Source organism: Hyposmocoma kahamanoa, unplaced genomic scaffold, assembly GCF_003589595.1.
Source record: "Hyposmocoma kahamanoa isolate Upper Pololo Valley unplaced genomic scaffold, ASM358959v1 116, whole genome shotgun sequence".
Classification (NCBI taxonomy): domain Eukaryota; kingdom Metazoa; phylum Arthropoda; class Insecta; order Lepidoptera; family Cosmopterigidae; genus Hyposmocoma; species Hyposmocoma kahamanoa.
In genome coordinates this window covers 4,726,336-4,741,887 of record NW_020653391.1, presented here as the reverse complement: position 1 = coordinate 4,741,887, position 15,552 = coordinate 4,726,336, and the positions used below count along the sequence as shown (strand labels likewise).

Sequence of the window (15,552 nt, the reverse complement as noted above, 5' to 3'; positions counted from 1 at the left end):
CCATATTAGTAAATAAATATGGCTGTTTACAAAAATAACAGAAAATGACCAAAAAATAAAGCTGCCGTAGGTAGTGTTCATTGGAGGTATCAATTAAGTATTGACACCCCATGACAGTACTCACCCCCTTTTAACATGCAGCGTAAGATGCCTCGGGACTCTGGCGTTGGTGACTATCGTTGTACACGCTGAACCATTCAACGTGCAAGCTGAGATGATTCCACGCTCTGCATCCGTGAAGTACAAATTGCCCCCGAGCCAGTCTATGGCTATTGAATCTGAGTCTTCAAGACCTAGACTTACGATTGTCTGTTGAATATATTTATTATTTAAATAATATTTAAAAGCGTAATTTCATACAAACGGAATTCTGCGAGGGAATGGATGTTTGGCACCCTTGTAGGATTACCACGACAGGGCGTGACCTGCACGAGAGCGGCATAAAAGTGCGATTCCCTCTGCGAGAACAGCAGAAGCTGGCGCATAGATCAATAAATACAGTAGAAGTGGTTAGTTAGCGTCTGACGCGTGCCAACTGTAGGTCTCGAAAGACCTACTTGAGTTCAGTCAGCCATTTGCACTATATATGATATGGTTGTGTCATTCTTTGGCGCAAATTCTCTAAGAAATATTACCCGTAGTGTTAGTAGTATTTCAAATTATCGGTAAGTCTTACTTTAATAAATCAATTTTCTGTTTATCTATTCGTTCAGGTGTTAATCGTCAATCGGCCGCAAAATGGCAGCACGTTGAATAAAATTGCATATAAAATCAAAACGTCGTACCTTGCAATAAACTTATTGCACTTTCAAAGATATGGCGATTGGGCAAAGTTTTAAATTATATTAACAATCCAGAATTTGTTACATCTTTTTAAATTAGAGTTAGAATTTGAAATTAGAAAGTAGCAGTAGAGCTCCTAGAGTTGTGAAAGAGTTCGTCCAGGTTAGTATCTACTGCCATATTACCTATTTCTGCCGCCAAGAAATAATGTCAGCATCACTGTGTTCCGGTTTTGAAAGGTAAGAGTGCTGGTGTAATTATAGGCACATGGGACTTGGCAACTTACGTCTCAAGGAGACGGGCGCAGTGGCAGTGCCCCTAAGAGCTTTGCAATTTAAAGCTCTGAGGCGTGTAGCTTACCATCAGGCGCACGACTTGTTCGTCCCATCACTTGATGTTATAAAAAAAACTATGACCAATCATTATCAAGATTTCATAGTGATTATCTCATTGGTTTGGGTGCGTTTTGGCGACATCGGTTCCAATAGTAATCGAAGCTTAAGGCACTTCCATTGGTTTTTTCCGTGATCTCGCGCTTTTTAACACGCTCCAGCAAGTCGCGCCTTGTCGTGCTAGCCCTAGTGTAATAAGACCACATCTGCAAAACGACAACTTTCAGGACAGAAGTTTAAAGATTCTACTAATGAACGGTAACTTTTTTATGCTGACAGGAGAGTTATAAAATTTCACATAATACATAATTTCACATTGACTTTTACTTTCACTTTCAATTTAACTTCCATGCATATGTGATAAAAGCAAATTTGACGTATAATCACATGTGGCTTTATTACACCAATACTACGGCCTTTTGAAAAATGTTACGACTATGTCGTGACCGTAGATACTTGAAACTTTCGCGTTAGTTGACAGTTTCGCGCAAATGACGATGTTGGGGTTTATCTTAATCGGAGGTGTCGAAGCGCATTTTCGCACTGCATCCGATTCGTTTTCGTTCCGAATCCGAGACTATACAAATCTAGAAAACTCGGACCCACTTCGGATAACGCTTGTGCGAAATTCGAATCCAAGAAAATACGAATATCGCTTGTAATCTCAAATGTCAAGCGCGACGTGCTCTTGACCCTGTACACCAAGAGATAAAATGATCTCTGTAACATTTCGGACCATCACTTGAATCGGACGTAGTGCGTAAACGCTCTTAGGTTCAGCAGCGCAGACCCGCATTCTTAATCCTAATTTTCGACCAAACAAGTGAAAAAAGAAATAATTGTACGCATAGACGAGTAAAATAAATGTAAAAATAACTATTACGAGTTCCGAGTAACCTTTGAGCTGAATTATCTTAAATTAAAAATGTAGACTTCGTCACGTATTTATATATTAAATTTCAATTCATATAGATTAAGGAACGGCAGAGCAATTGCATTCGTAAAATTTAAGTGGATGCCAAGAAACATCGAGTATATAACTAGAAATAGAGACGAAATGTCATTTAATTTGTTTGACAACTATTCTGCCAAGTCGGTGATAGCTGCGCTCCGATTGGCCAGCCCGAATAGTGTCGTCAATTATTTCACTTCAAATCGACCAGTTTAACTTGACCTTTGCTATAATGGACGATAGTTGAAAAAATTACCTACATAATATGTAATCAAAATATTAATTAAAATATCGATGAAATGTGATTCCGTTTGTTTGTAATTAGATATTTTGTTGTTTTTCCCATAACACCGAATGGAACAGCCCCCCATAGTTCCAGATATTATCTTTATTACAATAAATAGAGAATATTTTTGGAATATACGGAGATGTACACACAGGTCAGTTGTTGGCGCTGTACTATTGTACACAGCTTTCTATTTGTGATTTCAGTGCAAACTAGAGTTGATATTTAAAAATTATATAAGGCCCATTTGCCTCTTATAGTTGCCAGCGATAGATGGCCCTTATTTCGTCTTTACTTCTGGTTATATACTCGATGCCAAGACAGCATCACTCGCTGCGCTGTGCGGTTTAGAACCCTGGTTTAGACTAACCTCTTTGGTCTCCGTGATGTTGTGGAGCTGCGCCCTCACAATGGCTTGATGTCCTGCTGCTGTCTCTACCCAGTAGAGATGTTTGCCGTCGTATTCCATGTCTCGCGGCTAAGATAAGTAATACATAAGACTGTGAAAGTTACAAAGTAAGAGATACCACATCAAACTAATATCATCGTGTAGGTATACTGCCAATCACAAGGCTAAAGCCTAATATCTAATATAACCGCTATGGTCCGTACTCTACTATATACTATTACAAAATTACTCGTCTACCTTAGTAGTGTACTGTAATAATTACGTTACAAGTGTGGCGATGATGTGGTGATAATAATGCATTAAAATTGATACTCTTTTTTTATTCCGTGCCGGGTATGGCATAATTGTCAGTAAGTTCATTTTGCATTCAATTTTCATTTAGTGGGTACATACTTGCTTCAATCTAGTGGCAGCAACTCGTATATGTTTTGATTTCACTCCAACATACCGAATTTCGTTGCTTGTACTGTAGAACAAGAGACCTTCTGGATCTGAAAGTCAGAGGCAGTGATCGATTATTTGGTAGAACTTAGAGTCCAGAGAAGTATTGCCATCACAACTATTTCTGAGCCAAGCCGTGATGTAAGCATTACTGCATTCCAGTTAAGAAGAGAAACTATAGGCACACTCTTGTCAACTTTGTGTCTCAGGTTGGGTAACAAATGGGTATAGCAGTATTGCCCTTTGGAGCTTTGCGATTTAAAGCGCAAGTGGTAGTGTAACTTTCAGTTCCGTACGTCGTAGTTGTCTATGACTGCAACCCATAAAGGTGGATTCACAATGCACTAATTCTGGCAATATATCAGGAGCTGTCGTCGCAGTTCCGGTTTGGTCAACTCAAGGTCATCGCGCAACGCGATAACGTGCGGATATATTCCAAAATTTGTGCATTATAAATCCACCTTAAGCGTAGACGTATCGCTTGCCCAAGGCAAGAAATGTAATGCTTGCAAAGTTGTTGCAGGTCCTGGTTTGGATTCCCACAGAGGGACCTATGACACTGAGATATTTTCGAATCAAATGCAGTTTAGTTTACTAATTACAGTTTGCTCCTAAAGTGAAGAAAATAAGACAAAAACAGGAGTAAATAAAACTCTTCGAACCGTAAGTGAAGACCTAAAACAATGACGTAAACACTCTTCTTATATATAAAAAATAATAGATAATCACTTACCCGGTGCAAAGCATCCAACACCGATCTTTAGAATATCAATTATATAGCCCTCCTCGCAATAACACTGGAAAGGTCCATTTTTATAGTCACAAATCTGTGCACAAGGCGGATCCGCGTCAAGGCAGGAGTCCACGGGATAACATTTTTGTGATGTGATATTGTATTCGTGATAAAGAGGGCATACGCATGTGGGGCCTTCACGTTCGGGTCTACATACACTTCTATCGCCGCATATGTGGTTTGTACACATTGTTTGCCCTGAAATTATTTCAGTATATTATTTATAAAAATTCGCTGTTTAAAAACAACGCAAAAAAGTATTTCCGAGGACCCTTAGTCGTTTCACAGGACGTCTATTCGTTAAATCGCACATGACAAGCATTGGGAAACTGTTTAAACCAGCCTTTCCCAAAGTGGGCGATAACGCCCCATTGCGGGCGCTGCAAGCCTAAAGGGTAAGAGACGAAGAAAAAAAATGGGGGCATTGTGTAGAGGCTTAGGGGGAGATTTGTAATTTCATCTAGGAAGACTCTTAGACACCGACTGAGCTCTCGACTACAACTTGTGAACATCAGCTAATGTTAATTAAGAGATTGCTCAAACTAACTCGGTTCGATATTTCTCTCCGTGTAGTTCATATATCTGTCCTGTTTTATTGAATAGGTAAATAAAATAAAAATCATGTCAATCGGCCGCTCCGTTTCGAAATGAAAGTAGACACAAACAAACAAATAAAAAGGCAACAGATACAGTTTCGCATTTTAATAGTTATTAGTATTCCTAGATAGGTAATTTTCGTACATAATAAACCGCGGGAATCATGTTTTAAAAAGTTTTTGTTAAATAACCCGATTTGTGCATTCCTGTATCAATCGGCTGGTTCATAGAATACTTGTTCTTACTTGTTGAGTACGATTAAGCGTCGAATGAGACAAATGAGTTTATGCATGTTTGTCTTATTCCTGTGCGTGCTGCTTATGCAATCCTATATAAATAACGTAATATTTATTTTATTTTCATTTGCGGTTTCGCGCGTTATAGATAAGCAGTACTTAAGTTCAACACTTATTTACGTATCGAGTTCTTAGGTTTTCGCAATTGTTGCACATAGGAAATGAAACTATTTTTCCGGATTTAAATCGCGTATATTTGTTTTTTCTAACAAACCGACGTTTCGGGCCCTTTACAGGTCCCATTGTCACGGTTGACTGAGGTGGTACCCTCAGAGACTGCACCACCACAGTCAACCGTGACCATTCCACTTTATCAACTAATGAAGCATTGTTGCTGTCTTATGTCAGGTTTATTAAAGATGAGAAAATATGATATGTGAAGAACTATTGTTTGCTAGAAATTTAAATTTAAACCATATTCAATACATTGGAAAAGTTTTGTGATGAGAAAGAGATTCCCTTGAAAAATATTATATCATTTGCTACGGATGGCGCTCCGGCTATGATATAGCTTACATGACAGACCTTCATAAATTGTTCAACGATATGAATCTCCAACTGCAAGGCGATGAACTAAATTTAATTAAAACAAAGAATGTCGTTGCTGCTTTCGCAGCCACACTGCTTCTACACAAAAAGAATATGGGCAGACGTGAGTTTCATAATTTTCCGAATTTATCAGTATCCTGCAGTAACGACGACTTGTTTGCCTACTGCCGACATTTGAAAAACCTCCACATTGACTTCACCGAACGATACCAGGACATTTTGAACTAGGAAATATCAGACTGGGTGTTGGATCCGTTTTCAAATGTCAACACAGCAATATCACCTCAGCTGGAAGAAGAACTTATAGAATTGACAACGAACGAGGAAATAAAAATCAAGTTCAAAAATGGCTACCAAGACTTTTGGCTACAAAAACCGATCCCGCAATTGTACCCTGGATCGCAATTGTACCCTGAATCGTTGAACGATTGACCACAGTCAATCATTCAACGATTCTTGATAGCATTCCCCTCGTCATATTTGTGTGAATGTGGTTTTAGTGCTGTGAAAACGCTGCTTACTGAAAAGAACGTTTGCATGTTACCGAACGTGGTGACTTGCGGCTGTTCTTGAGTAAATTGGAACCTGATATCAACAAACTTATTAAACAGCATCAGATTCATCCTTCACATTAGTTTTTATATTAGAATCGATGATGTTTGTTTTATTTTTAATAAAGGATACTCTGTCTGAATACTATAAAGTTGCGTTTCAATAATCAATCTTATTGGCAGGTGTAGCCCGTAAGAGTTAACTTGAGACCTGAGCGCGCCTTTGTGTAGTACCTACTGCGCTCAGGTCTCAAGTTAACTCTTGCGGGTTATAGTAAAAGTTTCGTTTAGAATGAATGTTTAATCTCCGCTAATATAGCTCACAATAATTAATTTAATTTGAAGTTACAGTGGTTTTTAAGTAAGTGAAATAATGGGGGCGCTAAAAAATAATTTATTCTCAAATTGGGCAGTAGACAAAATAAGTTTGGGAACCCCTGGTTTAAACATTAAGAGCTCCTTACCTGATTAATTTATATTAATGAAAGTATTTCCGTTTATATTTCGATTAAAATTTAATTATTATTATCATATCATTGGTCGGAAAAAGGTGATCCACGTATAAGGACCACGTTCCAGGTGAGACGCGCAGAGGACGCGCTGACGACGCGCTGATGAAGCGCGTTAACGCGATTCAAACGAGATTCAATCGTAGCCAGCACTATGCACCATGTACACTTTCACTAATTAATACACGCCGTAAACGCGCGTTTCACCCGCGTTTGTGAAACGGGCATTTACGGCGCGTACTCTCAATGGTAGCACAATGGCGTTGGTTGAGACAACACTGCTTACGCTATTGGATAGATAGATCCATTTACGAGCGAAAGAAAATAATGTGGTCATTTTAATATTTACAACGTTTAAAAAATTAGTAAAACAGATTTGAAAAATTTGTTAAAAACTGTTATCAAATGTCATATTCGTCATTCCAAGAACTTTTTTAATTCCAAAAACTGGATTTAGAGAGTTCATGTATATCGGCAGAAGAACGTTTAATTATAACACTGGGGTAAGAGAAACCATGTGTATTTATTTATTTATTTATTTATCGCTGCCCCTTTCCTCAATCTTGCAACGCGATGCGATGTTTGAATCGATACAAGCGCAACAATCAGCTTTTCGAACATCTTCAGCGCTGTATGCATAAGTCCTAAAGATACATGTATATACATAGCTATAGAGAGCGACATGGAGTTCTTAAAACCACCAAATATTAATTAATTACTTTTACAAATTCTAGATTTCCGGAAATGGTTTTACTGCACCGTATGACGAACTACTGACCTAGGAAGTCGAAGTTTAATTTCGACTTCCTAGGCTAGTAAATTTGTCTTACGAAGCAGTAAAACCATTTCCGGAAACTCAGAATTCGAAAAAGTAATTAATTAATATTTCGTGGTTTTACCAACTCATGTCGCTCCTTGTGGCTAAACCTATCCATACATGTATCTATATGTGGAACACCTTTTTCCGATCATTGATTATTATATTATGTATAATAGACGTGCCCCTGATAAGTGGGTTTTACAAAGACACTATCGCGCGTGCGATAGAGTGACTGTGCAAAGGGGGCTAATCTCCTGTCCCGCATTTCATCTAAGGTAACTGAAAACCAGTGCTGCGGCTATCCTGGAGGTCCTCCTCCTCCATTTACCTCCTGCACTGTTAATGCATAATTAGTATCTTAAGTGTAGTTGTTTTTAAGGTTTTTATAGTTATTCTTTTGTTTATAGTTGCAAGCAATAAATAGAGATTTATTATGTTAAAGTTAAACTGCTCAAGAAACAAATTGTTCATGAATCATGGGAAAATAAACAGTACCTAACTATGAAGATTGTTTTCTTTGGTGTACGTGTTCCAGCGCCAATAACAGTAATACGCTTTTTTGGGATAGGCTAAAGCGTCTAACTTGCCATATTGCTTCTATAAATTAGATAGTAATTTTTTCTTCAATTACTTTAATTTTCTGATATTTTTTCACGGGAAGTCATTCCTCCTAAGGCCAATAAATATTAAAAAAAACTCGGTTTGGCAGTTGTCAAATTTTTCATGTTGACGTTTAAATAATGGTTTTCTGCGGTTGTTTTGTTTTGATAAACTTTTTCACTTAATTGACAGTGCCAATACAATATAATTAATTAAAATCGGAGCACATTTCCAATCCCGGGCATTAAGTTACGTGGTTTCTATTTAACAACAAGGTATGTAGCTAGTTTACCTTTTTCAACCTATATGTTCTTTTGTATAAACTTATTTAAAATATTTTCGAGCTTTCTTTTACCTCACTTCAAAATAAATGCTCCAATGGGCAAAAGGCTGGCAGTAAGGAAATTGCTAGAATCGTACAGTCAGCTTGGTTGCTATCTTGATAGCAATTATCTACATTAGATTTTGAAAGATCGTTTTTGAGTTGTAACATATTGTAGCAGCAGTAATGCTCTTTGTGAAAGAGTTCGTCCAAAGAAGTACTGCCACCTTACCTATTTTTGCCGCCAAGCAGAAATTGATCATTACTGCGTTCCGTTTTCGAAGGGTAAGGGTGCTGGCATATGGGACTTGTGTCAGTGCCCTTCAGATCTGCGATTCAAAGGTCTGAGTGAAACTGACATGGAGAAACGTGTCGTTTACCACCAGGTGCATGAATTATCCATCCCTATACTTGGTATCATAAATAAAATTGCATTCATTCGACATTTCGGAGTAAAGACTTATGTCAAATCACTATCATCATGTGTGTTTTGTAGTAGCCTCCGGTCCAATATGAAGCTAAAATGATGATTGTTGTTTTGTATTTCGTGGTAGACCTACTAAATACACTCTGGGGCAATACCGGTACACCTAGACAGAACCAATTTTGAAATGTTCATTTCTTAAGTTAGTTCTAATAGGAGTAAAAGACTGGCCTTTTATATAAGGAAAGAGTGAAATGCAATATGCAGTGTTACCAAATAAAATTTTTAGTTCTGAGTTCAGATTTTCCCACTTTTTTATTTACTAAAATTAATTTAATCGTAAATAAACAGCTACAATCTTATGAACAGTGCCAGTAATAAACTATTGGCGGTTATACATTTATTCATACTTTCTACTCATACAAATTCTCAATTTTCATTAATGGCCATACTTTCTATGTTAGGCATATTATTTGTACTTTATTCTCCATTTAATTGAAACTTATCATGATTCTCAATAATTTTACTGAATTTGAAAATAAATTATCTTGTTACTGATTTTTATTTGTTGTGTTTCTTTTCTGGCATTTAACCTGGCAATACTTGCTACTGGGTAAAAAACACCACAGAGTATTTATGTATGATGGTTATTACTTTTCTGAGTGCCCTGACAACACGGGGCTCTAGGTACCCTATAACCAATAGTTAATGCAAATGCACACCGCGAGACAACCAATTTGCATGTGGCCCTTGGAGTCGACATATGAATAAAGTGAGTATGGGTAAAAAATACCCGGTAGCGACAGTACTTGCTATATTAATTTTCAGTTTACTTATGATTGTTTTCGTCAGTCTTTACGACATCCAAGGTCAGTGGAGATTGTAGCACCCTTTTTGGGGTTCAAGAACACTGTATACAGTGGTATCATATGTCCCGAAAAAGAATAAGTAGTTCTCTTGACATCAACTACGCACCATGATGGCAAAAAATATTCTGGAGAAGGAATAAAGCCAAAAATGATAATAGAATATAACAGAACCAAGTGTGGTGTCGATGTTGTGGATGAGCTCTGTGCTACCTACTTAGTGGCACGGGCAACTAGTAGAGGGTCATTGGTACTCTTTTATGGACTTCTGAAGATCGCGGAATCTACGCACAGATACATTATATTAAAGGTGAAAAAAGAAAATAATGGAGCTGTGATGTCTAAGGGGAGGATCGCCTTGAATGATTTAGCTTTGAGTCTAGTAATGCCACAGATACAGAAGAGGGCCTTAGTACCTAATTTATCTTCATCTATAAAAACACAAACCAAGTTTTTGCTCAACAACGACTTGAATATTGAAAAGACGTTGGCAAGTACATTTCGATCTCGCCCACCTGTTTCTGCTTCTCGCTGCGCCCGCCGTACGTGAATGGAAAAAAAACCGGAAGACGAAGACATGCTGTGAATTGTGCTTCAAAAAGATATACCGAGAGCATACGATCCCAATTTGTGGCGATTGCTACGATAGAGTAAAATAGATTAATTTGGATGTCGATTTTATCAATGTTCGCGTATTATAAAAATACTGTTATAATATATATGTTATAATGTTATAAAATGTAATAATTTTGTTATTTTGATATGTGAAGTCTATTTTTTTATATTGATCTCAATTTTGCATGTTCCTAAAAATAAAAAATATGTCTGTTGATTCTTATAGCTGTATAATAATTTTTTTTTTTTCAATTTTTAGCACTTTTCTACGATAATCTATAATTTTTATAACTACTCATTACAAGTTGTATTTTGTAATATTATTTATTAAGAATAACATCATTACAACTACTACATCTTCACAGATTGATAAGTCAATTTTCTTTTCCTAGATAATGCCCTAAAATTCTGTGGTATTTTTTACCCAGTAGCGAGTAATCGTGTCTGTAAGTACCTAGCGAGTGCTGGCGGGTTAAATACCAATGCGACAAAATGCAGACTTTCTAATTTAAAGACATATTTGCATTTGGAAGTGTCCTGCATACAATAGAGCTTTAATTGTTTAACAAATGTACTATATCACTATCAAATATGCTAACATTTCGCGACTACACTAGGGAAACAACAAAATTGCAGCATAGTAATTTGTACCTTTTCTCCTAATTACATATCTCGTCCATTGCAGAATCATCTCAACAAGTGACAATGTTTTACATTCTGCCTTATCAAAATGATCCAGAAGCCAAACAGGCTGCACAAGGAACTGGAACTGATAATCCTATAGAAGGATCCTCAACAACACCGCAAGTAACCACTGTTATACCTGCTACTTTAAGTTTCATCATAAAACCAATACAAGTACAGCAAAATAACATTGAATTTTGTAAAGGCAACGAAACAACAGAAGAAGTAGTTAAAGTTCCTGAAGACATAGTGAAAACAATTAACTCACCATCTACATCATCTTTACCTACAAAAAAACCTGAAGTTAAAGAGAGTGCCGATAAAATTGATATAAAAGGCTGCAGATGTGGTATGTGTTGGGAAACATTTCCCACTTGTGATCAATTGGAAGCACATAAGTGTTCAAAAGCTGCAACTACGTGTATTTGTACTTTGTGTTTAGCAGCTAAGAAAGCACGGTCTCTTCCTCAAAAAAAATACAAACGTTGCTCCATGTGTTCAACATATTACAAATGCGTGCACTATTTAAAGAAACATGTAGATAGATATCATGGTTCGTGTATATGTAGAGTGTGTAAAACTAAATTCAAAACACGATTATTGTGCTGTAAACATCGATGTCGTGGTCCACGGAAAGATTCAAAAAAATCGTCAAAAAAAGACTCTGATTCTGATTCAAACACTGTTTCTGATTCTGGTTCAGATTCTCATTCTGATTCTGATGCAAATGATAAACAATCTGAAGACATTGAGGTAGATAGTACAAATACTTCGACCAATGAAGTTTTGCCAGAGAATGATATTGAAATTGAGTATATAATAGAAAGTGAAAGACCAGACAGTCCTCCTATAACCTTTACATCTATTCAAAGAAAAGAAGATTATCTTAAGGTATCTAAGGGCTTAGATAAAAGTAGTCAGATTACATTAGAAACTCCTGTGCTCATTGACATCCAGAACAGCGCTTTTCTTGCTAATGAGATGAATATCAAAGAGGGGCTCGTAGAAGATAACCCCAAACAACAGAAGGATGTACGGAATCTGAATATGAATCTTGTTCAAATGGAAAATCAAGATATTGAAACTGTCGCAGTAGAAGGGTCGGGTAATGAAAACAATTTTAAATCAGAAAACACAAACGAAAGTGAGTTATTAAATATGAGACATGATGAAATAAAACAAACTATAAAAGACAAAACGGCAAGTTTTACAATGCAAGTTTCTGTTGACATTGAAACAGTTGAGAGTGATATGGATACAAATGAAGGTATTGAAACAAATCCTAATGACACAGATTTTGCTATAATAAAGAGTACAGGTAATGATGCAACAAAAACAAATAATTTAATAACATGTGCAAATAGTAAAACAGAAACAGATTCTGTTGTAATACCTGATTCTGATGATGAATCCATTACTTCAGAAACTGAACTGGATCCAAATGAAAGAAACAATGATACAGGCGAAATATTCGACTCCGAATTAAGTGAAAGTACAGATGATGGTAAAGATGATGAAATCTATCGTAAGAGGAAAATAAATTCAAATAAATCTCGTTCTAATGTTGCCAAGTATGAATCGAAAAAGACAAAAGTTATCCAATGCTGCATTTGCTCACAAGTTTTCTATGACAAATGGATATTAAATTACCACATTGAAGAAGAACATGGAGCGGGAACAGACGACACTGATAAAGCCAAACCGATACAACCAAAGATCACAAAGGAGTCATATTTAGACTTCAAAGACTTTTAAACAACATACAGAGGGCGCGGCAAACGCTCGCAGCACTGAATGGACGTCATCCGACAACACGGAGGTCAGGATTGGATGAGTCGGGCACAAGATCGCTAAGAGTGGAAGAAGAAGGAAGAGACCTACTTCCTAGACTGGGTCAAAGAAAGGGCACCATTATGATAATGATATTTTTGTAATATACCATAAAACTACTGTGTGATACTCTTAAATATTATTTAAAATTAGATGTCATTGCTTCAAAAGAGACTACTCAATAGTCCAGACGTTTTGTTTATTTACATATAAAACTAAGATTTACAACATAATCAGGACGAGGTTTGAAGTGGAATAAGTTAACTAATGTTGTCACAATTATGAAAAGTATTGTTTGAATTTTATTTTATTTTTTGTTAGTGGTATTTTTTAGTGAAGCAACGGAAGTGTCATATAGAAAACAGATGTCTACCTACAGTGAGTCTTAGCAGAAATGGATGCGGCAGCGGAAGTGTAAATACTATAAAAAGACTCAACAAAATAGTTAACAACAGGGCTTGTTTTTGGTTTCATAATTTAAGTACAATTACTTATTACACAACACTAAACTACTAAAAAACTCGCGCTCCACTGCCAAGTAATCCGCACTAGCTACTAATCCTTCGTATACGATTAAACTTCCGTTACAAATGTTGCGGAAGCAGAAACGGAAACAGATGTGAAAAAGTGTGTGGGTTTTCCTCAGTTGCGGAAGCAAAAGCAGGGGTCTGTTGCATCACTATTCTGCCCTCGGAACGAAAAAAGGCACAACTCCTGTATAAAGTACGCATAGTTGTGCCTTTTTTCATTACGAGGGCAATTATTTTTTCATAATATTTTTACAATATGACACGCGATCATGGATATGTGGTAAGAGATTATTTTTCTTTCATTCCTTTGCTATGGTTATACATAGCAAAAATTGTTACAGCATCTGGAAATTTAAAATACATAATTTTAAAAGAGGATCTTCTGATGATAAGGTTTCCGAAACCTTTATGTCTTAATTAATGACTAAAGATCAATTTACTTCAAATTGTTCTTGCTCAGGGTTTAGCTAAAAAACTGGGTAAGGACTTTTTTGACTGCTATTTTGATGGGAAAATTGACCCCGAAATGTGATCCACCTATAAAGGCACTGCAAAATATTTGTTGAAGTGGAAGTCATGCAATGAAATCTCCGAAGGGCTGTATGTACGAAGAACTGTAAAGGCACTATAACAGAAACTGTTTTATGTATGTACTTATGGATATTGTTATAAGCCTAAGTAAAAGAAGCCTATAGTATTTTATGACTGCAAGGAGCTTGGATATTGAATATTATCTGCCCTAAAAACAAAAAAGGACATCACCAGTTGTAGTTAATCATTAATTCTGAGTCTTCGACTTCTAGGTGAAATTGGTTGTTGTGTCCAAGGATTCCATAAGTGATACTGTTAACAATGATAAAATTTCACTAATGATAAATATCCAATGCAAATGTAAAAAAATCCAATGTAAATAGAAATAATGTAGTTTATAATCTAGGTAAGATTTAGTACCTTGTTGTCAGGACATAATTTATTGTGTAGAAAGTGGTTTCTCTGTTTCATTCAATATAAACACTTGTGCCTTTTTTAAGGCTTAATACCTTTATTCTGAGAAACTCTATCAAGGAGTTGGTTTTTGCAATGGGTTCTTTAAATTAGACAATATTGTTAATACTCCATACAACATTGTCCAAGGCGCCGAGCAAACGTGAGTCTTGTTTTAGATGCAAGCAACTGACAACTCGAAGCGTATATTCTAATGATTTTCATACAATTGACACAGACTGTATATTTGACAGTGAGACATAATCACGCATGTCAAAGTAAATCATGTTACAACTTAACATAGACTAAAATAAAATTAGGATATGGATAGAACAAAAAATAAATCAAGAAATTTGGAGTGTACATAGGAATAAACCGATTCCCTTTACGCTAGATTTTGAGTGCATTGGGAATACTACCAAGCGAGCGCCGAGTGAGACAGCAACAATAACAATGATTTCACATCTCTATCTCACCTACTCATTTAAGCTATGATGCAAAAGCATTATCGAAATGATTACGTTTTAACTTATGTTAATAATTATTTTTTACTTATGAACTATCATCGAAATGTTTTACGTACTAAAAAAGATAATTAAGTTATCATTTAATAAGAATTGAGGTTTTTGACGTAGTTAAAAATATGAAATCAAATTATTTACAAATTGATTGATTTTTTAGTTATCTACAGTTTATTTACACTTACGTGGTACAGAGCAAGTGTTCAAAATGTCCACCGTTTTCCACAATGCATAGTCTAGCACGTCGTAGTAAATTTTGTTTTAAATTGATCAACACAAACACATTTTGTCTCACAGTATAAAATGCTGACATAATCCTCTCATGCAACAACTCCGACACTGTTCACCTCCTCCGCGTAAACTCCAATTTGGGAACATTTCAATAGCTCGCCTCACACTATCACCACTTATTGCGTAAAATCGCACCATGTCAGTCAATTCGACGTGAGAACAAATATCCATTTTGCAGGCGAGAGACGCTTTCGCCGCCAGCGCAGTGTTCGGGGGAGCGGTAGTACAAATAATTTACGTGTTTTCGCTAGGCCAAAGTCGCGCGTGCACGGTATCTGCAAACAGTGCCGACCTGTGCTTTGATTTTCGCCGCCGTGCCGCAGCTCGCCGTTGCGTCGGAGCAATAATAATGATGTGCATAGATTTCTATTACTATTGTTGTTCACAAGTAGTAGTCGATTAAAAAAAAAAATAAAAAAATATTTTTTGTGAAGCATTAGTTTATAATTTCTTTGGGCTCAGAATCAGGAATATAACGCACTCTATAAGTATGTCCCACTTTCAAAT

General features: G+C 36.4%; 1 protein-coding gene across 1 annotated transcript in view; it reads right to left on the bottom strand.

Annotated features, from left to right (window-relative positions):
* The window catches only part of LOC113239860 (prolow-density lipoprotein receptor-related protein 1), a 76,465-nt gene that overhangs the window by 48,234 nt on the left and 12,679 nt on the right, over positions 1-15,552 (bottom strand). Inside the window, exons 7-10 of the mRNA XM_026477010.1 lie at positions 3,997-4,254; positions 3,216-3,313; positions 2,784-2,891; positions 125-309 (exon numbers count right to left, since the gene is read on the bottom strand). Coding sequence (XP_026332795.1) covers positions 125-309; positions 2,784-2,891; positions 3,216-3,313; positions 3,997-4,254 — 649 coding nt within the window. The remainder of the gene's footprint in view (positions 1-124; positions 310-2,783; positions 2,892-3,215; positions 3,314-3,996; positions 4,255-15,552) is intronic.